The 23,658-nt window shown below is 30.2% G+C and overlaps 2 protein-coding genes across 3 annotated transcripts; both read left to right on the forward strand.

The window, feature by feature from the left end:
• Window positions 1-11,079: 11,079 nt before the first annotated feature.
• LOC109799000 (myosin-like protein) lies at window positions 11,080-14,917 on the forward strand. Its single transcript, XM_020359467.3, has 5 exons — window positions 11,080-11,686; window positions 12,217-12,513; window positions 12,720-12,893; window positions 13,106-13,324; window positions 13,999-14,917. The coding sequence occupies exons 1-5, from the start codon at window positions 11,279-11,281 to the stop codon at window positions 14,374-14,376; spliced, it is 1,476 nt and encodes a 491-aa protein (XP_020215056.1). The 5' UTR covers window positions 11,080-11,278; the 3' UTR covers window positions 14,377-14,917.
• Window positions 14,918-16,914: 1,997 nt separating this feature from the next.
• On the forward strand, window positions 16,915-20,137 carry SETH1 (phosphatidylinositolglycan synthase family protein). 2 transcript variants are annotated; one of them, XM_029271257.2, is made up of 3 exons: window positions 16,915-17,092; window positions 17,361-17,389; window positions 18,816-20,137. In XM_029271257.2, the coding sequence occupies exon 3, from the start codon at window positions 19,013-19,015 to the stop codon at window positions 19,922-19,924; it is 912 nt and encodes a 303-aa protein (XP_029127090.1). In that variant the 5' UTR covers window positions 16,915-17,092; window positions 17,361-17,389; window positions 18,816-19,012; the 3' UTR covers window positions 19,925-20,137. The 2 variants fall into 2 exon arrangements, with proteins under 2 accessions (XP_029127090.1, XP_020214676.1); XM_020359087.3 differs by lacking the exon at window positions 17,361-17,389.
• Window positions 20,138-23,658: the final 3,521 nt, after the last annotated feature.

The raw sequence follows: 23,658 nt of genomic DNA on the forward strand, positions 1-23,658 counted from the left end.
ATATATATATATATACACACGCATACATAATAATCATGTGCTAGAATATGAAAATGAATCTTAGTTATCAATCAAGCAACACTACTAATATTTAACTGCACTAGAGTAACGCAAATCACTGTCATTGCTAGCATGGCCTCAAACAAGCTCCACCTTCCATCAATCCTTATCTTGTTCTTATACTAAGTATGATCTTTATAGTCTAACCATAAAGATATGCAAGGGTAATATAGTATTCAAAAGAATCAACAATAAAAAATATAGAAGTATAAATTTCTACATTAGTAGTATAAACAATTCAATAACATATTTCATACATTATCGGCTATACTAACTCTTCAACATACAACACTACCAACACGTCACATAATAACATAATACATCAATCAGCTTGAGCAACATACGACATATCATATGCACAACATATAACATACAACATATAATAAGATCTAATACATATATACAAATATACATTTAGTATAAATACTGAAAACACAAAGACCTTAACGACAATCAAACATCTACAAAATACAACTTCAAATTTTCAAAATGTGTAACCCGACTCAACCCACCATGAGTTGGACAATAAGTGTACCGACCCAATTTGGCTCACCTTTTGGTGAGTAAAAAAAACCAACTAGCTCGATCCACCATGGAAAAATGATTAAAATTAAAATTAATTTAATGAGTGTACTTAAACATGGATATTTTCTGGTAATTTCCCTGAATTCAATGTGTGGTCGAACAACATAGAATGGTGAATTAAAGTCCGTGATAAACAGGCAGTGATAGGGACAAAAAAGAGAGAGGAAATGGGTAAATAAAAGAGTTGTGATTTCGATATATGTCCCGTCCCCATGCTGGATTTAAACCTATTGGTGCATATCTTACTTACTCCAACTCTTTCTTACACTTACTGCATATTTTTTCATGAAAGTATATGCAATTTTTGGTTTCTTTGAAAGTGATAACCAATCAATCATCATAATGGGTACGAGAAGCCCGAGACTAGAGAATCTGAGTCAGTGATGTGCATGAGAGAAACAAACGAGACTAGAGAAAAAGGATAGTTAACCTTATACAATTACAAATTATTTACTTCTACATCTAACTTTACTTTAAATATATAGCAATACATGCATACACGTATTGCAGTGTAATGATTCTAAATGTAACAACATGACTGCACACGAGTAACCTATAATTTAAAAGCTCACAATTCCATTTCACGCAGTTTAATTTAGACAAAATGAATATTATCATGCAGGGACACTTTTCAATTTTTATTAATCATATTATTAGTATAGAATTTTTATCCTCCACTCAATAATTAATTTCTCTTAAAAAAATTATTTATTTATTTTTTAAAGTCATATCTCGTCTTTTAATACATATTTTTTCATCACAAACATATACGTTAATATATATTAGTTATTATTATTAAAAAGGAAATGAAATTTAAATAATTTCTTAAATTATAATTAATTATAAAAGGTGTGTTTAATTTCAATTGTTTTTCTTTTGATACTTTAATGACTGAAAAAATATATCATTATTAATGTGATATATATGTTTTATTTTTTATATTTGTGATGGGTATGTATATAAATATTAATGCATATTACGAAGGTAAAACGTTAATTTTAATTAAAAAATAGTATTAATTATATTTAAAAAATTTAAAACAAGTTTTATTCTTTTCAAACTCGCATTTAATTTTGAGGGTAATGCCAAAATATCAAGTGTTGGACCACCTATTTGATAAACTATAGGTAAATATAGTATATTTTTTTTTCATGTTTTGTCATCTTGTGTTAACATAGTTTTCATCCAAAAAAAAATATAAAGTAAAAGAACTGTCATGATATAAATATTAATTTATATGAATAAAATCAAATCAGCATATAAAATTATTAAAGTTGTATAAAGTATTGTTTTTTTTTTTTTAAATTTTATTATGTTAGAATGTAACTTATAATGAAGAGAATCAAAAGGTACAATTTGTCAAACTTCAATAAATGTAAGAATGCTTTATCTTTCTCTTTCCATTGCAACATTCAATTTCCACCATAAGTTTTTTTCTATATATAAATATTTTGTTTATAATTATACAATCTTGTTAAATATTGTATACTTAATAAAAAAAACTTGATTTGCCATATTACAGTCTTGTTACATGTCTTTCATGTATATTATCCAATTGATAAGGAGTGAATTTATATATATCTCACATAGATATTTTCAGTATAGATAAGTATGAGAATATAGTTGGTTGATAATTTGTAAATAAATATTGAGCCTTGAAACCTGATGACACCAAACGAAATTTTTACTTAAATAATATTTTTTTTTTAAAAATTACAAAAATATCAACTGTGCAGGTTTATTTACCAATGTAGAACTGTTTACTATTCATGCTCAGAATTCGGTTCCCCGGAAACCGAATTCTGAGCTTCAAAATCTTATTTTTTTTGTTTTTTCAACTCAGAATTCGGTTCCCGGGGAACCGAATTATGAGTTACTTTAAATTTTTTTTTTTTTTCGTGTTTCTGGTCCATTTTGGGCAAATTTTGGAAGTGGAACGGCCCGTTCCGAAAGCAGAACGGGCCGTTCTGCTTAAAGACACAGAGGCCTTTTTACGGCCATGCAACGGCCCGTTCCGGAGGACGTTTTCAGGAAGTAGACCTTGGTTTGGAACTGGCCGTTCTGGTTTTGGAACGGCCCGTTCTGGGCAAACAGTAAAAAAAAATTAAATTTTTTATTTTTTATTTTAAAATAAAAATAATAAAAATAACATAAAAATTATAATAATATCAATTAATCAGGATTCATGAAATAATATTTAATATTAATGTTTAGAAGTTAAGAAACATTTAATATCAGCTATAAATAATATATTTAGACAATCACTTAAGATAATATCTGGCGTTTAAAACGTACAATTATCCCTGAACTATAGGGAATATATTCTCTCCGACTATAATTATCGGATAAAATTTTAACTATTCAATCAATTTTATTAAAATAATATATTTAGACAATCACTTAAGATAATATCTTGCGTTTAAAACGTACAATTATCCCTAAATTATAGGGAATATATTCTCTCCGACTATAATTATCGGATAAAATTTTAACTATTCAATCAATTTTATTAAAATAATATATTTAGACAATCACTTAAGATAATATCTTGCGTTTAAAACGTACAATTATCCCTAAATTATAGGGAATATATTCTCTCCGACTATAATTATCGGATAAAATTTTAACTATTCAATCAATTTTATTAAAATAATATATTTAGACAATCACTTAAGATAATATCTTGCGTTTAAAACGTACAATTATCCCTAAATTATAGGGAATATATTCTCTCCGACTATAATTATCGGATAAAATTTTAACTATTCAATCAATTTTATTAAAATAATATATTTAGACAATCACTTAAGATAATATCTTGCGTTTAAAACGTACAATTATCCCTAAATTATAGGGAATATATTCTCTCCGACTATAATTATCGGATAAAATTTTAACTATTCAACCAATTTTATTAAAATAATATATTTAGACAATCACTTAAGATAATATCTTGCGTTTAAAACGTACAATTATCCCTAAATTATAGGGAATATATTCTCTCCGACTATAATCATCGGATAAAATTTTAACTATTCAATCAATTTTATTAAAATAATATATTTAAACAATCACTTAAGATAATATCTTGCGTTTAAAACGTACAATTATCCCTGAACTATAGGGAATATATTCTTTTCAACAATATAATTATCGGATAAAATTTTAACTATTCGATCAATTTTATTAAAATAATATATTTAAACAATCACTTAAGATAATATCTTACGCTTAAAACGTACAATTATCCTTGAACTATAGGGAATATATTCTCTCAAACAATATAATTATCGGATAAAATTTTAACTATTCAATCAATTTTATTAAAATAATATATTTTGTTATAAATTAAATTTAAAAAATTAAGGGTCAAATTATCACATTTCACTATCAAATTGAATCCTGATTAATTGATATTATTATAATTTTTGTTTTTATTATTTTTTTTTTAAATAAAAAATAAAAAATTTAATCTTTTTTTACTGTTTGCTCAGAACGGGCCGTTCCAAAACCAGAACGTCCCGTTCCAAACCAAGGTTTACTTCCTGAAAACGTCCTCCGGAACGGGACGTTTCAATGCCGTTCCAGATTCAAAAACATGTTAAAATACAGGCCGTTCTGGGCCCGTTTTAATTTAAAAAAAAAGGCCTCTGTGTCTTTAAGCAGAACGGCCCGTTCTGATTTCGGCCAAAATTTGCCCAAAATGGGCCAGAAACACGAAAAAAAAAAGAAAAAAATTTAAAGTAAGGGAACCGAATTCTGAGTTGAAAAAACAAAAAAAAAAAAGATTTTGAAGCTCAGAATTCGGTTCCCGGGGAACCGAATTCTGAGCATGAACAGTAAACAGTTCTACATTGGTAAATAAACCTGCACAGTTGATACTTTTGTAATTTTTTTTTAAATAAATATTATTTAAGTAAAAATTTCGACACCAAACACCTAAATTTAAAAATAAAATAAAAAAATATTTGGTATGTCTCCCTAGAATCAGTGACTGTGTCAGTCAGTCCAGCCAAACAACACTTGAGAGTTAAAGTAAAAAAGCAGTAGACTAGCAGGAGGGAATGGGTAAACAATAATAAATTAAATTAATCATTTATATATTATTAGTATAAATTTTTTTATATTAATAAATAATTAAATTTGTTAATAATGTTATGTTATTTGTTTATTTAATTAAATTAAAATAAAAAAATACTATTAACAAATCTAATTAATTGTTAGTATAAAAAATATTATACTAATAATTTATAGACGATTAACTCATCGATTTATACCAATAATTTCAAATCGGAACTTCCACGTTAACGTCACCTTTTTTTTTTAATAGAATCCATTCATCTTTGTTAAACTAACCTTTTTCAGAATGATATTTGACAACTCTTACATCTTTTTAAGTTAAGCATTAATTGTTATTTCTGATTTAAAATTTATGAATTAAATTTTGATTTAGGAAAAAGATAGTAGTAAGATATGGGTGACAGCGTGATGGCATTAATGGTAAGTGTATTGTCGGGGGAAGGGGAGTTGAATTTAATAGAAGAGGCCACTCTCTCACACTATAATGAATAATAATAAATTTTTTGTTTATTTGTAATGTCCCCTAGAAAATAATGTTAATAGATAGAGTAATTAAGAGGTAGTTTAATTTAGCATTGAGTAATTGAAAATTGAAATGGATTGAGGAAGAGCAACGGCTAGTATGAAAAAGAGTTAATGTTAAGATAAAGAATCGAAAATGAGCTTTGACGGCACGGAGCAGCTATACACTATTTATGAGTGATTGATTAATGAGTGACTCAAAAACAGTACTATGTTATGACAAAACCATTGATATCTGTGATTTCCATCAAAACATGCACTCACTATCTTCATTTTTTTTTTTAATACACGTTTTCATGCGCCCAACATTATTTTAAAATTATAAATATTCATCTTCATAAACCACAACCACTTTCCCTAACTATACCACTACTATGTTCCTTCTTTTTAATAATAAACAAATAGGTTTTTTTTGTTTGTTTTTAGAGTATCCACTGCCGACAGCAGTGACTAATTTCCTCGCTACGTTGGAAGCATCTCAAAGGGTGGAATAGCTAGACCCAAGATTTAACGTGGCTGCATACATAAGGCAGAATTCGAACCCCTAACCTTACTTAAGCGTAAACAAATAGATTTAATTACATATTTTCAATTTCTACATTTTATTTTTATCATCTAATTGAATTTTTTACTTTTTTTTAACTCGCCGCTTTAGTTGACCGTTAACATCACAGTATCATACTTATGTGATGTCAATAATAAATATACTACATCAATAATTAATTAATCTAAAGTTAATACTAATATTTAAATAAAAAATACATTAAAAAATATATAATTTGGATAACAATACAATTAAGCCTAAAAATTATATTATGATTTTGTTTAGTTTATATATATATATAAAAAAAATGAATTTGAAATGTATCTTGCATTAATTATTTTTATATAATAAATATAAATAGTAAACATTATTTATAACAATAGATACAGAAGATATTATCTCTCATAACTATTCGTAGTCTTCATTTTTATTAAGACTGTTTTATCCTTTAAAACTTTCATAAAAAATAATTTTTTTTTATTTTATCTAAATTTTTATTTTTAAGTTTTAGTCTTTTAACTCCTTAAAATAATTGTAATTATATTTTTATTACAAATTATTTTTTTTATTACTCATAATTTTTCTCTTTTTTCATCTCTTACTTTCATCTCAACATAAGACCTTTATTTTTCTTTACATTGTTAATATACAATTGTTCTCATTTTTTTCTTTCAAAAATTAATAGAGATATAAAATGTCTCAACCTTACTAATAAAAATATAATAATATTGAAGTTGTTAGATTAGTTAGATTGATAGTTGAACAAAAAATACATTAAGTTGAGTTAATTAAGTATGATTCTTAATGAGTAACTAATTTATTGGGAAGGGGAGTTGATTTAAATTGATCAATATTTATTTATTTTATTTTTATTTAATTTAAAAAAAAAATGATACCAGACCTCTGAAACATGTTGTTTTTAGGCCATTTTTTTTAATAAAAAATTTTTGACCCATAGGGTTGAACCATTTTTATACTATGAATAAGTCTTGCTTAATAATGAATAATTATTATGTTCTAATAATGTTCATGTGCCCGATTAAAGTTCATAGATTTCCATTCTCATAATTTTGTTTTAATTTAATATTTAGCACATATTTTATACATACAGATGATTACAACTCGAAGAAAGTACTGTTTCTGGTTATTATTTTTCTTTAATAAAGTATTTTTTTTCATTGGGAGACTCGTTGAATAAATTTATTTAACGAGAAATATTTAAGCATGCACCACTCTTTGAAATAGTGTGTTTAAATTTAATTGTTATAAAATATGAGTTATTTTTTATTTATTATATATTATATTTTGGTCTTATATCTAATTAATATAAGTTTTTTCTGATACATGTTATTGTTTTAAAATAAGAGTTAATCACTTATATACTGTCAGTGTAAAAGTTTTTTATACTGGCAACCAATCATATATTTGAATAGTGTCATGTTATTTACTTATTTAATCAAATAAAAATAAAATAAAATAAATTGAAAGATATAATTAGTTACTAATATAAAAAAGTATAATGATTAACTCTTAAAATAATTAAGTATGATAGTTCTTCCATCTTTGATTTATAAAGAAAATCATGTAATTTTGAGAAGTAATCAACTTGCAATAAAAAGGGTGCTAACCACGTAACATAAACGACTACGATAATATAACTTGTCTTTACAAGTTGCATTATATTGTAAGGGAAATTTTTTGAAAAAATAATACCCTTTTAAAAGGTATTATTTGAAATAACACGTGCACCTACCTTTAATTTTTTCAAGTTTAAGATTTTGAATTTGACTTCTAATTCAACAATAAGATTGAGATTTACCATATGCTCATTCGATTAGTTTGAATATGACTTATTTAAAATAAAAAAGATGCATTTAAAAGAAGAGAAAAAGAAAATATGTATTAACAATTTTTATACTATTATCTAATTATTAACCCTCATATTGGATATCCATCAAACACTAAAAAAAAACTTGTAAAATTATAATAGTTTGTAATGAAAGTTATTAATTCAAACACTAAAAAAACTTTTGCGAACGATTAGGGTTTGTTTGTTTAATTTTTTAAACAAAATAAATAATTTTATATTTTTATGTATTGTTTAAACTATTTTTTAAAATATAGTTTTTCCCTCATTTTTCTTAAATACATTCTATCTTATTATCCAAAAAAGAAATACTTTCTATCTATTTCTTCGTTTTTTTTAGAAAAATTACTTTTTAAAAATTGTTTCTTATTTTATTTAAAAAAAAACTTAAATATATTATACAAATTAATTTATCACGGATTTTTTCAACAAACACTATGATTATTATCAAGTGCAATAGTTCGTTATTGTCACTATACTTAATAAAATCACCAACTTATCAACGAAACAACTAAAAATACTTAAGGTTTTATACTTGTAATACTTGAATATATACATTATAATATATATATATATATATATATATATATATATATATATATATATATATGTATATACATATATAAAATGATTATAATAATATCGGTGTAATTTTTATTAAGTATTAATTTTATATTAAATGTCAATTTTGTATATCTAACCGTTAGGTTGAAAATTATTTACTCTTATATCATATATACAAAATTTTATATTAATCCAATATGATTTGATACTTCATTCTTATAAAATAAATTTGACGTAATATATTCATTTTAAAATATACTAAAATATGAACACTTTGATTACCTTCAAGTTACTATTTAATTTTAACAAAATTTAATATAAACATAAAGTGATATGAACTTTCATTCTAATGGTTAGATTTACAAAATTCACATTTAATATTAAGTTATTAAGTGATGTAATACTAAATAAAAGTTATACCGATATTATTATAATCTTCAGCATATATATGACAATATATTTACAGTAATCCAATAAATAAGAAAAAAATAGTAATCCAATAACATACTATTGTATAAATTGAAATATTCATACAAATATATAATAATATATTTACAGTAATTTAATAAATAAATAAAAATAGTCCAATATCACTATGACCAAATATTATATCTTATATGACCAACTTTTTAGGATTATACTTGTAATAATAAAATTTTAAATTTTAAAATACTACTTTTTTTTATAAATATTTTACTTAATTATTATCTTAGATCACATTGTTTTGTTTATACTGAGACCTGATTAAATGGGAAAAAACTGAGAAAGTATCATTTTCTAATTATAATTATACAGATGACGAATAAATGAATTTAAGACGAAAAAAGAAAAAAGAAACTATAAAAATATTACTATTAATTTAATTTAGTTTTTCAATAAATTTAAAGCAAGTTTTTTTTATGCCTGACTAAATATCGGCACGAAAGATTTCATTTTCAGACCAAAGAAGAACAAAACTTACCCACATGCAGGTACGAATTCCCTTTTATCAACTGTATTATATTATCATTGTTTTTAATTCTACAATTTATTAGAAATAATAAATTTATAAATTTTGCCGTGATTTTTTTAATATAAATCTTGCATCTTATTTAATATTTTTTTTTTAATAATTTAGTGATAGGATTACAAAAATTTGTTATTTTTAATTAATGGTAGAAAGTATGAGTGTAAAAATGTTCACATATTTACTTTATAAGTAATTATAAACTGAAATATACTTTTAGTCTATCAAATTTAAGATAAATTTATTTTTAATCTTTTAAATTAAAAATTATTTTTTTAATCTTGTATTTTTTTTTAAAAATATTATTTTAATATCTCATATTGTAAGTAACATAATTAATAGATAATTATATATAATCAACAAAATTTAATGTGATACTTTTAACAATAAGAACATTGGTAAGTAGATTTTGTTAACAATATCTAAAATATTTATTAATGGTATTTCATCAAAGAAAATAATATATATATATATTTTTAATTATAAAAGACTAAAAGATATTTTTTAAAAATTTGAGAGAAAAAAATAGATTTACCTTTTAGTTAAGGGATTAAAAAATATATTTAAGACATAATTTTAAAAGTTTGTGTAACTAAAACACTCTTCAATTTTAGCCTATATTTTAATTTTTTTAACTATAATATTAATTAAAAAAAATATTCATCACATTCATAAAAGATCATAAACACACGTAAAATAAATATTTTTATCTTGAGATAATATATTCCATGAACCAAAATTTGAACCACATAAGTATATCATTTTCTCAGTCAGTAAAAAATGTATATTATTTTGATTTATATTCAATAAATTTTATACAAATAGAATATATATATTTTTGGTTAAACATCAATAGTTTGTAAGGAAATTACAAACCAAAAATAACAATTGAGGACTGAGATTCATATAATTGATTGACACATTGAATTATCACTTTTTTGTATCCATATGAAACATTAAAAACAGGAATTAGCGTCTATGCACATAAAAGGCCTATTGCATCAGCTAGGATAACCGAGTTGTATAATTATAGATAGGATATATACAATAATAGGATGGGTGCATGATGTTTAAATTTGAAAATGTCCAATTTACAAGTTATTTATTTAAAAATAATTATTGTAAAATTTTCAATTCTAATGCATCGCCGAAAGAGTAAACCTTAGTACTTTAGTTTCTAAATTAAACCAAATTAAAAATAATTTAAAGCCTTAAAATTTTATTTATTTATTTATTTTAGTGAAGTGATTTAAGTAATATAACATGAAAATACAATTTAAATTATGAAATGAGTGATTTACTCTTTTAAATTTTGAAAAATGGATCCTCTGACTTTACATAGAGAAAGTTATGGTAACTTAATATATTTAAACTGTTGGATTTATAATAATATATCAGATTATGACACGTGTACATTTAAGTCAAAGTATATATTGTACACGTGTCACAATCTGATTTATTTTTATAAATCTAACAGTTTAAATGCATTAAGTTACCACAACTTTAATGTTTAAAAATTAGAGACTTTGAATCCTAAATTTTGATCCTCTTGCACACACCAAAAAGAATTATGGATCTAAATATAAAAAGAGTTAATCACCTATATATTATCAGTATAAAATATTTTTACACCGATAATTAATTATATTTTTTGATTACATCATATTATTATAAATATATTTATTTTTAACAGTGATATAATACAATTAAAAAATATAATTAATTATCAATATAATTTTTTTTTAAACTGATATATAGGTAATTAACTCACGTAAAAATAGGAGAAATAACCGTGTAAAAAAATTGAACGTATAGTGTTGTTGTTGTATGATAGTGTGCATTTGAAAGAAGAAAGAAAGGTTCAGTTCTCGAAATTCCCGTAAACAAGAAGAAGCGAACATAAACCTTGTCATTAACAACACAACACACATTTTGATTTCAAATCTCTGTTCATTCCACTTCACGAGGTTGCACGCCAACCACCTCTTTATCACTCACTCTCCAGGCTCCACATAACACACTGTCACTGTCACACACCCCTTTCCTTTGCATGGCATCAAGAAGACCCAAGTGGCGCCACCACCCTCCTCCTCCTCCCACCCCCAGGATCCTCCACTTCCCTCGCCGGAGACCCTCTTTCCGGAGAGACCCCAAGACCAATAATAACAATGTTAATAGGCTGGGGACTCTGATTGACCGAGAAAGACGCGCACGTGTTCCGATAGTGCTGTTGAACAACGGTGGCGAGGGTGAGGGGAGGAGGGAGAGAGTTGAAAGCATGAGCGAGACTGACCATGGCTGGGCCTTCGAGGAAGAGAAGTGGAAGTTTCAAGCCGAAATGTTGAGAGCTGAATGTAACTTGTTGAGAATGGAGAAGGAGATTGCCGTTAAGAAGTTGCAGAGGACTCGCGTTAAGATGGAGAAGACTCTAAGATCTGCACTTCACACTCTTGTTTCTGTTAGTCTCCCTCTTCTCTCTTCATTACTCCACTTTTCTTTATTATCTTCATTTTAACGTTCACTACTCCATTCAAATAAAAATACTAAATCTCCAAGATCCCACATGAATGATCAGAATAGAGTATATAAGCTGGGAGGACACTTATCTGATCACGCTTAACATATTTAGTCTTAGGCATGAAGGGTGTGTTACAAATCTCCCAAGGACTAGCCCATTGTATTGTATAGGGCTAAGTTAGATCAAACCCACTTTTCTAAGAATATGATCAAGGCCATTTGAGAGGTGTTTCTAAATTTGGCTCCAAGGAATCTCTTGTTTCAATTTTGTTGTAATATTTAAGGTTTATTGTCCAAACTTTTGAAAGTATGATGGATGCTTTGTTTTTATGGGAACATCTTTTTTCTCTGATTTTGTGAACAAATTGAATTATTTTATGAATTTGGTGGGCAAATTGCACTAGTCTTTTGTGATTTCATTTCTTATGATTTGCACGTTCTGCTGTTTTTAACTGGCAAAGTGGAATGCAGGGAAGAATCAAGATTTGTGAAGGAAAGAAAGTGGATATGGTTTTGGATGAAGAGATTCATGAGTTGACTGAGAAGCTTCAGAGATTGTATAAGAGGTCGAAAGTTAAAGATTCAGGGGCAAAGAATAACAGAAATTTTGACAAGCAAGTTTCTGTTCTGCAGAGGCGACTGGAGAAGATTGGAGGATCATCGGATGAGATATATTTGAAGGAGTTTCAAGAGATGGAAAACATAAGTTTGTCAATTAAAAGGAGTGGCAGAATTGAAGATAACGTTGTGGCAAGTGGAAAACTAAATGTGAGTAAGAAAGTACCTTTTCGTTTCGCTCTCAACCCATGTTTTGAGTTTTGATTACTCTTTTATCTTCGGATTTTCTTGGGCTCCATTTATATATATTTTAGTAAAATTGCATTTCAAAGAGTTGATGTTAAAAGAATTCATTTCTGTTTGAGAATGATATTTTGGTGTTTTCTTCTCAAGGATATTATTATTAAAACTTTCAGGTGGAGATTCTGAGGAGGAAAATGGAGGGATTGTCAAAGGGGATATTATTACAGAGAATGGAGGAAGAGTATAATTCTCTGCTGTCCACTGCTAGTAGTTCTCTTACCAGTTCTGGTTCAAATGCTAAGAGAGTCGAGTTTCAAGATCCATCTTCCGTACGAGTACCTCATCAGGTATATCCTTGATTTCTTTGCTCATACATAACTAGTTGATAGTAGGCTGTTGTCAACAATTAGTGTATTATGTTACATACACAATGTTGGCTACGGTGAAGCTAAAAAAAATATGATATAATTACCGAATGATCAACCTTTTTTCATGTAAAACACTATATTTTGAGTGTTGACTAACTGAATTAAGCAAATGGTTTTTTACCAAACTGCAGGAAAAATTGTCTTGTGAAGGGAATGCTTGTTCGGGACATTGCAAGACAGTTGTACGAAGAATTGTAGAGCAAGTTAGAGCAGAGACTGAGCAGTGGTCCCAAATGCAGGAGATGCTAGGTAAGGTCAGGGAAGAGATGGAGGAATTGCAGGCTTCTCGAGATTTTTGGGAAGATCGTGCCCGCCATTCTGATTTTCAAATTCAATCCCTGCACAATACAGTAAGATACACTTCATTGTTTCCAATTGTTCTATATTTTTCCGGTTTCAGATTACCTTTATTTATTATTGTTTCTCACAACATGTTTAGATACAAGTTTAAAAAAGCTTTTGTGACACTTTCTTCTAATTATTGTTTCTCACTGACCACCATATTTTTGTTTATTAACTTCTTTTCTAAAGTATAGGCGTGGCTAGTTGTCTTATTTGACAACTATAAATGTTTGGACTTTATAATCAATGTTTCCATGTTTTTCATCTGATGATCCCTATCTTTCTCTTAGAATCCAAATTTGAAAGAGAAAATCTGGTGGAAACCATAAACTACCATAAATAGCCATTAAAATATTATATTTTTTTTGGTGAGAAAGAAATTGGTAGTTATTATTACGCCTATATTAAGTTATTGTTTGGATACAAACATGAATGAGCTTCTGAGAGATTCTCTGTTGGAAAATAATTTTTTATTTTTAGTAGAAAAATCTTGAAAAAGTCTTTTAAGTTTGTATCTAACCAGACTTTACTCAACTTGACTCGTTAATTCATGTGATTTTGTAAGGTCAGCATTAGTGCTCTTGACAATGTTTAAAATGTGATTGATGGCATTTCTAGTGAATCACTTTGGCCTTGTGTAAGGATCTCAATCTTGGCACTAAACTTGCGTTTTCTTTCACAGGTGCATGAATGGAAAGAAAAAGCTCTTTCATCTGAAAGTAAAACAAACGAACTTGAAGCAGAACTCTCCATACTCCGAGGTGATCTTGAAAAATTGAAGAAGGAACAGAATGCAGTTAAGGGGACCAAATGTTCAGCCGTTCCAATAGACACACACAATGAGTTGGAGAAGCGAATAGTGGTTTGTTGCTCAAAGGAAAACAATAACATCACAGAAAATAGCAAGAAGCATGATGATGTTTTAAAGAACGGGGAAAGAAAAGCACATGGGGGTAGAGGTGGATTCTTAGCCCCAAAACGATCACCACTTGGAGAAATTGGGAATGGCAAAGCAGTTTTCCCTTTGCGGTGCCATCTTTCTTCTGAGAAAATTCACTAACTCATCATCATCACTTGAATGTAGTGGGCCGATTGGTTCAAACATTAAATTACATATCCTAACATCAAATGAACCAATCATGGGGTTTCATGTTTTAAGCTTTGAAGTTTGAGATCTTTCATGTAATATGTACTATATGCCAAGAGAGAATAAGCCCAGCATTTTCAACGTCCCAGATTCATGTAACTGGGGATTTCTTTTTTTCTTATCAAATTTACAATTTTTCTTGAGTAATCTAATTTGACATTTAAAACAAACTTTTAATATACAGATTATTAATGTAAAACTCTGATTTTAATTAAAAAATAATACTAAAATTGTGCTTTTTATAAATCCTCATAGGTTTGTTACCCGGGTACCAAACCCGAAGAGGCAGTGGTACCTACTTGCTCCAACATCATGGACGATCAGTTTGCAACCATTGCACCAATGCACCATTTAATAATATAAGTGTTTTTTTTATGAATATATTTATCAATTCAATATATAAAGAAATGTCTCGGTGTCCTTTTTTTTTTTTTTTTTTTTTTTTTTTTTTAAATCCTATGTTACTTTAGCAACTATCCAAAATTGCCTATTATTAATTAATACCATCTTTTAAACAAAATATATCGATACTAAGTATCTCTTTTAAAAATAACAACTACTCTTTTTTTCTTAAAGTATTTTTTTACTTGTTATCGAATAATGTGTATAAATTAATAACAAGGGCGACAAATATATCCAATTAACCTAATATGATTTATTTATTTAAAATCCAATCTTGTTAATCTAGATATTAAAATATAAATGACTTGGGCCATGAAGAATGAATTGTATATAATTAAATGGATGGAAAAAATTTATCATCTTTTATTTAAAAAATTAAATGACGATCAAAATTAATTTAAGAAATAGAATGAGAGTTATTATTATTTTTTTGGTTCAATTTAATTTAACTTTATTAATAGAGGTGAAATAATTCTAGTCAAGGTTGATGTAAATATGTTTTTGACTAAAATCAATTTCAAGATACTTAGAAAGATGTCATGTTGAATACATTAAAACTAAAGTGAAGGTACAACCAAGTTCGAGATGTTCTAACCAAGGCCAAATAAAACATGTTTTGGCTGACTGAAAAATGCTCTAACCAAGGACAAGTTGGAGATTTTTTAATTAAAGTTGAGCAAAAGATGCTTTAGTTGAGACCAAGAATTACCTTGATCAAGATCAATTTGAAGATGCTTTAGCAAAGGTTAAGTGAAGATTCTTTGATTGAAGTCAAGGTGAAGATATTCTAGTCGAAGTTGAGTTAAAGATACTTTGATTGAAACTGAAGTGAAGATACTTTAATCAAACTTGAGTGAAAGATACTTAATTTGATTGTGCTAAATAAAAGATGTCTAATCTAGGTCAAGATAAATATACTTTGACTGAAGTCAAGGTAAATAAACTCTGGCAAAAATTGCGATGAAGCTACCTTGGTAAAAGTCGAGATGAAGATACACTCACTAAGGTTGAAAGACACTTTAATTGATTGAGTATAAAATAATTTTGTGGACAATTGACAAACTATTTTTGAAATAATAATACTCTTTAAAAACAAGTTTATATATGAATGAGTATTCATCCATAAAAAAGTTAATCAATAAATAAGATGAATTTTATTAAACAGATAGTGGACTAATTAGATTTTTTTTTACATGGCATGTCACGTTAGTCTTTTTTAATGAACTAATGAGCTCAAACGTGACAGAATAGATGAAATGTTTGTTCAATTAAAAAATAAAATAAAATAAAATAAAATTGTTGACATGAAACAAATATTATTAGATTGATTAGTGAGTTAATTGGTCAAAATAATCCACTTTAATAATATATTTCAAAACACTTGTAAAAATTTTTTTTTGTTAACATGTAACATATCATGCTCCTTTATTTTGTGAGTTGGCTCATTCACACATCAAAACAATCTACTTTGATAATATATTTCAAAGCATTCAATTTTTTAAGAATATAATTATTGCAATAAAAATGAAATAGATCACCATAATTTAATTGTGAGTTGACTTAATGAGTGATCAAAACAATCATTTTTTTCTTTTCTTTTTAAGAATCCAATTTGATAATATATTTTAAAATATTCATTTTCTCTTAAAAAGAATTAAAACCATTTACTTAAAGTAAATCATGTTAATTTAGTTGACAAGTTGATTGATAATACAATATACTTTATTAATAATTTAGTTAACATTATTTAATAATATATTTTTAAAAATTTTATTCCAAAAATACTCTTTAAATTATATTCTTTAAATAGTAATTTATTTATGATAATGTATCTAATTCAAGGAATTTTTTTTCTTGCATTAATGAGTGACTTATTAGGAGATAAAACAAATGCATAAGGAATATAAATCTCTCGTTAATAAATTTTATAATAAATAAATGATAAAAAAATTAGTCATTAACATATGTTAAAGTGAGTTATGATTCTTATCATTAAATAAAAATATCTAGTTATTTATTTTTATATAAACGAGAGAAGGGAATAGTTTGTATATGTAAATGTCGCATAGAATTTTGAAATTGTTATCGCGAGACACAGAAGAGAAAATAAGGGCATGTTTGGCTTCAACTAGTTAATAAATCATTTTAACTACCACTCAACACAAAACCTTCCGATTTCCGTTTTCTTCTTCTTGGTTGTTCAACTCGTCACGACGTCGTTCTCTAGGTAAGACCAATTCTAATTGAGTTGTGATGTAAAATTTTACTCTCTGTTTTGTATGGTTTCATGTTCTATTTGAATGGAATTTCTGATTGTTGAGTTTTACTTTGTTTAATTCAATTGCACTTTATGATGTTTATGACGTTCGCTCGTTCTCGTTACTTTAGCTTACTCTTTCTCTAGTTTTTTTTTTTTTTTTTTTTTTTTTTTTTTTTTTTTTTTCTCTATCATCACTAAATTTCTAACTGATGCATATGTTTTTTGGTCTCCTTAGGGTTTCAATCTACATTGGTCAAAATCTTGGTATTTTCTCTTATTCTGTTTGTCTTTTCATTCCTTGGAAAAAATATTCTTAATGTGTGTTCGGAAGGAATTATCATGATCTTAACTGAACCAATCTTGAGGCTGAGTCCTCCACCATTACTCTTATCCCTTCTTTCGGTGTGGGTGTTGGTGTTCCTTTTGGATTTTAGTTGTTCTTCACTGTTGAGTTCGAAATTGGGATTTAGATCTACAAATGTGTGATTATATGATTTTTGCTAATTTTGATAAGTTTATAGGCATTATGATCTTCACAGAACTGAGGATCGGGTAAAAATAGAAGGCACAGAAACTATATTGCACTCCATATTAACCATTTTTCACAGAACCAGTTAATTGGACAACTGGTTTATTTTGGTCCATTTTGTTTCTTACATAATTTAAACAGTTCAGTTCAGATTATTAAGCCACATGTCCATTGCATTACAGTTCATTTCGGTTTTCCAAACCAAACCATTTACGATCCTTATTTATTGTTATATTTGTTCTAGAATTTTTTCTTAGAAATGCTCAATGCAGAACAAGATTTTTCTCCCTGTTCTTTAATTCAGTCAAGGGGTAAACCCTAAAAATGGTCCTTGCTATCGTTGCATTTATATGCAGAATTTCTAATCGGTAGTGATTAGTGTGGCTAGCCTTCTTTATTAAAGTTAGTGAATTGAATTGTAACTCAGATGGTTTTTGGTATTTTGTTCTTCTGATAATGGGAAGAACTGTGTCCATTGAAATGCTGAAGCAGTGGTTTTATTTCAACTAGACATTATCATTTGGTTCAGCCTTGGCTTTTATTAAGTTTGCTTCCTGCAGTACTCTTTGACTATACAACAAAAAAGTAGCACTTTGTACATAAGTGAGTGCAATTTGTAATATTCTTGATAAGGTTCCATTAATATTCAAACCCTTTACAATAAATACTGCTTTAGGTTCCACTAATCTGAACATTCTTGGCTTGTGGAATTTTGTCTAGCTCAATGATGTGGTTGGTGATAAGTGATAACTGTAATGTCGAACATTTTTAACTGCAAGTGAATATCATTGTATATATGCCATCTCAAATAACTATATTCTATGTTCTTTGCTTGATCTTTACATAATACTCCCTCTTGTTCTTTTTACAAGAAACAAGTTATAGTGTATTTAAAGGACCCAAGGTAGATTTAAAGTTATAGTGTAAAATACACTATAACTTGTTTCTTACAAAAAAGACCGGAGGTAATACTATTTAAAGTTTGAAGCTTTTAATCTTGACTTATGATAATCATCTATTGCTGGTGTTACCTATTTTTCTTCTTTGTAGTAATTTCATCATCTTCTATTCTTCTGAATATGGAGATGATTTTCATAATTGCTGTGTGGAGTTACCTATTTTTCTCCTTTGTATGTAATTTCATCATCTTTTATTCTTCAGAATACGGAGATGACTTTCATACGTGCAAGCTTGGAAGACAAGAGAGTGAAACTGAAATTTGATATGCTCTACCACTGATTGCAGCCAAAAGATGGCACAACTGTGGAGCAAGATTTATTTTGTAAAGGACAATTAGATCTTTCCCTACAATAGACTTTGACCCTGCAGGCGTGTCTGAAATTAAATAACTTACTGCAATGGATCTTAATTTGGCTAAGAATTCTTCTCCACCTCGTCCCAGATGGAGAAAAGTAGCATATGGTGGTATGCAACCTGGTTATGATGACAATCATACTGATGAATCTTTCCTGGAAGGAATGGTCATGAATGCTAGTGTTGTAAAAAGGGACATGCTAAAGGTGATGTTGGACTCGGTTTCCATTTCTGAATATTTATGCATTGTTGCTCTTGTTGTCTTGGTCTGGACTCGTACACTTACGTCAACTATTGATGAAAATTCTCTCCTATTTATTGATGTAAGTCTTCTTATTTCAGGTTTTTTAGTTCTCCTTTTTACTCAAGAAATGCTTTCCCTTAGCCTTCTCCTCCATTATTTCCTTAACATCTCCTTTTTCATAACCGTATTATACATTTTGGCTCCCATCTATCAAACTCTTACAAGGTCCATTAGTTCGGATTCCATTTGGGCAGTGGCTGCATCACTTCTTGTACTTCACCTTTTTCTGCATGACTATTCAGAATCCACGGTCAAAGCACCGGGGGCTCTGAAGAATCCTGCATTGACCAGTTGTATCTCTGTAAATGCTTCTGTAGTCGCCTCTGTTTTTGTTGCTTCTCGTCTTCCATCAAGACTGCATGTGTTCGGTATCATGTTATTCTCATTGCAGGTTTTCCTTTTTGCTCCTCTGGTTACTTACTGTATTAAAAAATATTCCTTCCGCTTGCACCTATGCTTTTCTTTCAGTTTGATGGCCATGACCTTAAGTTTTGTGTACATGCTGCATCCCCTACTTTTTGTGCTGCTGCTTAGTTTGTTGGTTTTTGTCAACGTGGTCTGCCCTTATTGGCTTATAAGGATTCAGGAGTACAAGTTTGAGATCAATGGACCTTGGGATGAGGCTAAACTTTGTTTTGATATTACAGACTGAAAGCTGAGCATGGTGGGTGTTACATTGTAGTACCTAGTGAGAGAGAGTTGTTTAGCTAGGAGTATAATTTGCTGACTACTTGATCTAGTTTATGGGAACGTCCTTACAGTTCATGTCAGGGAAGGGTTTCAATATGACAATTGTATTCGTGCTTTAGAATTTGACTAACGATGGTTTAAAATTTCTTTGGGTACGATGGAAGTATATTCACAATTTGTTGTGCATTCATTTTTTGAGACATTCAAACAGATTAGTTTGATTATATACAAACCTTCTTTCACAGCATTCTTTCGAAGGAAAAATTAATTCCTAAGCTCTTTACTTCTTGACAAGTAAGGCGTATATTGGCTACATTCTTGATAAGTTTAAAGAATATCTACAAAATGGTGTGTCATGTAGGCTTGATGTTACAATTAGTGGTGGTATATGGGAGTAGGTCTGCGGGTTGGCCTGCAAGCCTGCGGCATGTGTGAATCCCACAGGCTAGTCTTTTTAAGAGAATTTTTTTTATTGCTAACTTTATTAGAGATTTTAAAATATAAATGATTTTAATACTTTATTAATAAATAAGTATAAGTAGTAAGTATTTGTACCGTCCAGGTCGCCTTCCGACCTGGTTTCTCATTCGGAAATAAGGCGAGTAAAACCACCTTCTCGGCATTAACCCGACTGGGGTCCAGTACAGACCTAGTCGGTCATAGCCCGACTTGACTCGTTAGACTCGGTTTCCCTTGCCTACAAGGGAGCTACTCGGCACTTATCCTGCTGGACCCTTAGTATGGGCCCAGTCGGTCGGATTCCGATTACGCTTGTTCCCGCTAATCCCGCATCATCGTGATAAGAACGGTTAGGGAAATCTCTCGATCCTCGGGGCCCAAGAGGCCCATGAACGACGTACTATAAAACCCAAAACCCTAGGATTAAGAAGACAGATTACACTATTGAATGCTCTGGCTGTGAGGCACGATCTAGGAAAAAACCCTAGTCTACCCTTTGGCCGGAACATTTTGGCGCCCACCGTGGGGCTACGGTGAAACTTTCCCTACGTCCCAAGAAATACAAAAAAAAAACCTACACCCTACTATGGCAAGAGGCGGCGCACTCAACCAATCTTCAAATCTCTCCGATCACAGACAGTTCACTTCCAATCTCCGAATCCAAGCGCCACTGCGACAACGTCGACCACATCGACGGGGTTGTCGTTTCGAGAATTCCCCGCATTCCCCACCCATATTCTCCGATCAAGGCGCCGTTTTGATGCCTCCGCCGCGCCCGAAACGAATCGCGGGGTCTCGAATGGTTGTAGAAACGTGATGCGAAATTCGAACGAGTGGATTTGAATTTGAAGAGATTAAGGAAGCTATGGGTCGCTGCAGCTGCAAAACGGCAGCGTTTCGCCCTTGCTCGTGCGTAGACCTTCAAAGGCACTCCTTTTCAACCCCAGAGAGAAAGAGAGGGGTTTCCCTTTTATTTGCAAGCTCCTTGGCCGAGGGAAGGTCGCAAGGCTCCTCATGCTTGGCCTCGCCCTTTGTCCTTTCATTTTTGGTTGCTTTACTGTTTACAGAGCCAAATGTCACATCTCTTTTAAGGTATAATAATAATGTTGCTTTGCGCCCATAGTTGATCCTATCGCGGCAACAGAACAGGATTATCTTCCGCGGAGGAAGGATACTTCAGCGGAAGATACTTGTAGTCTATACAAAAAAAAAAGTAAAACAACTGCTCTCCAGGGGAATATTCTTTATGATTCATAATGGTTATAATAAAAACTAAAAATTATGAGTAGAAATGTCGGTTATAATTGGGTTAGATGCTAATTTTCCATATCTCTCAATGGAAATAAAAATTAAAGTGAACTAACACATTATTACTTTCTTGAACATGAAAAATACTCGAGGGAGTACGAGGAACTGTTGGAGGACATGCGCGAGCAGAAGCTTGCGCTGAATTTGCCCTACATGAAGTCGTTGTTCCTGCGGAGATGATGGTTGTGGTCGTCATGCACAAGTTGATGGCCTTGTTGATGACCAATTCCAATGGGGTCGGCACTGCTCGAGTCATTCAAGCCGCTTGTCATATAGGTGAAACCATTGAGCACGAGGCTAGGATACACCAATTTATGAGGAGGGAGAAGAGAACAACCACAGACAAATCATCTGATCTTGCGTGTGTTGTACAAGGAGGACAACAGACTGAAGAAAACGAGGAAATGGATAAAAAAAAAAGAACATACTTCGGAAGAGAGTTGCGGGTTTGATCAAAAAACAGAAGAAGCAACAAGCAATGCGAGTAGTTCGGGGACAAGATAATTGGAAACCCTGGGGTCAAGGAGCTCAAGTAAAGGTTGGTCCTCGATTGATGCAATTGTTAATAGAAACGGCCTACATTCAGCCACCCTCCAATCAGTTTGGAGATGGTCCGCCAGATATATCACCCTACCATGGAGGAGATGATGGCATTGATCAACGGCCTGAAAGAGGAGAATGCGCGGTCAAGGTTTTTAATGAGGTACTATCAAATAATAAAAGTCATTATTTTTAAAATTGATTCTGACTCGCAGGCAAACTCGTGATTGATCGATTAAATTCCGACTGGGCGAGTATAAATAACTCGAAGAACTCGTGATTGATCGGTTAAATTCCGACTGGGCGAGTATAAATAACTCAAAGAACTCGTGATTGTCGGCAAAAGTCCGGCTGGGCGAGTATAAATAACTCGAAGAACTCGTGATTGTCGGCAAAAGTTCGGCTGGGCGAACATAAATAACTCGAAGACCAAACTCGTGATTGTCGGCAAAAGTCCGGCTAGACGAGTATAAATAACTCGAAGACCAAACTCGTGATTGTCATATAAATAACTCGAAGACAAAACTCGTGATTGTCGGCAAAAGTCCGGCTGGGCGAGTATAAATAACTCGAAGACCAAACTCGTGATTGTCGGCAAAAGTCCGGCTGGGCAAGTATAAATAACTCGAAGACCAAACTCGTGATTGTCGGCAAAAGTCCGGCTGGACGAGTATAAATAACTCGAAGACCAAACTCGTGATTGTCGGCAAAAGTCCGGCTGGGCAAGTATAAATAACTCAAAGACCAAACTCGTGATTGATCGGTTAAATCCGACTGGGCGAGTATAAATAACTCATTCAAATCGGTATTTGGGCGACTAAATATGAAGCTTGTTGCTTAATTCAGTCGGATTTTGACGACTTCATTTAATTAATTTTAAGCTTAAATTTTTTCTCTTATCTTGTTTAAGTCGGAATTTGGATAATCAAAGATGAATTTCCTCACCAAAACGGAATCGGGATTCGGGCGACTGTAAGTACGGGACTCGACATTTGGCCGAGTTTACTTGGAAAACTAATAGAATTTTGAGTACGGAACTCGGTGTTTGACTGATCGTCTTTGGCAACGAGTCGGAATTTATACGACCCCCTAATTCAACATAGAATCTTCCGTGCATTGTTTCCTATTTTGTTTCCAGTGTACCGTCCAGGTAAAAATTCGATCTGATTTCTACTCGGCAAAAACCCGACTAGGTTTCCAGGCCACAAGCCCTTTCGCCTTATCGGCTCAGGGCTGGAAGGCAAGTGTACCGTCCAGGTCGTAGCCCGACCTGATCTCTTTCTCGGTGATAGGACGTATAGGACGTTAACAACCCTCCCCTCGGTAAATAACCGACCAAATGGCCAGACCTTAAGCCCTATCGCCTTATAGGCTCAAGGCTGGAAGGCA

The sequence above is a fragment of the Cajanus cajan genome, chromosome 8 (assembly GCF_000230855.2).
Source record: "Cajanus cajan strain Asha chromosome 8, NIPB_CcT2T_4, whole genome shotgun sequence".
Classification (NCBI taxonomy): Eukaryota; Viridiplantae; Streptophyta; class Magnoliopsida; order Fabales; family Fabaceae; genus Cajanus; species Cajanus cajan.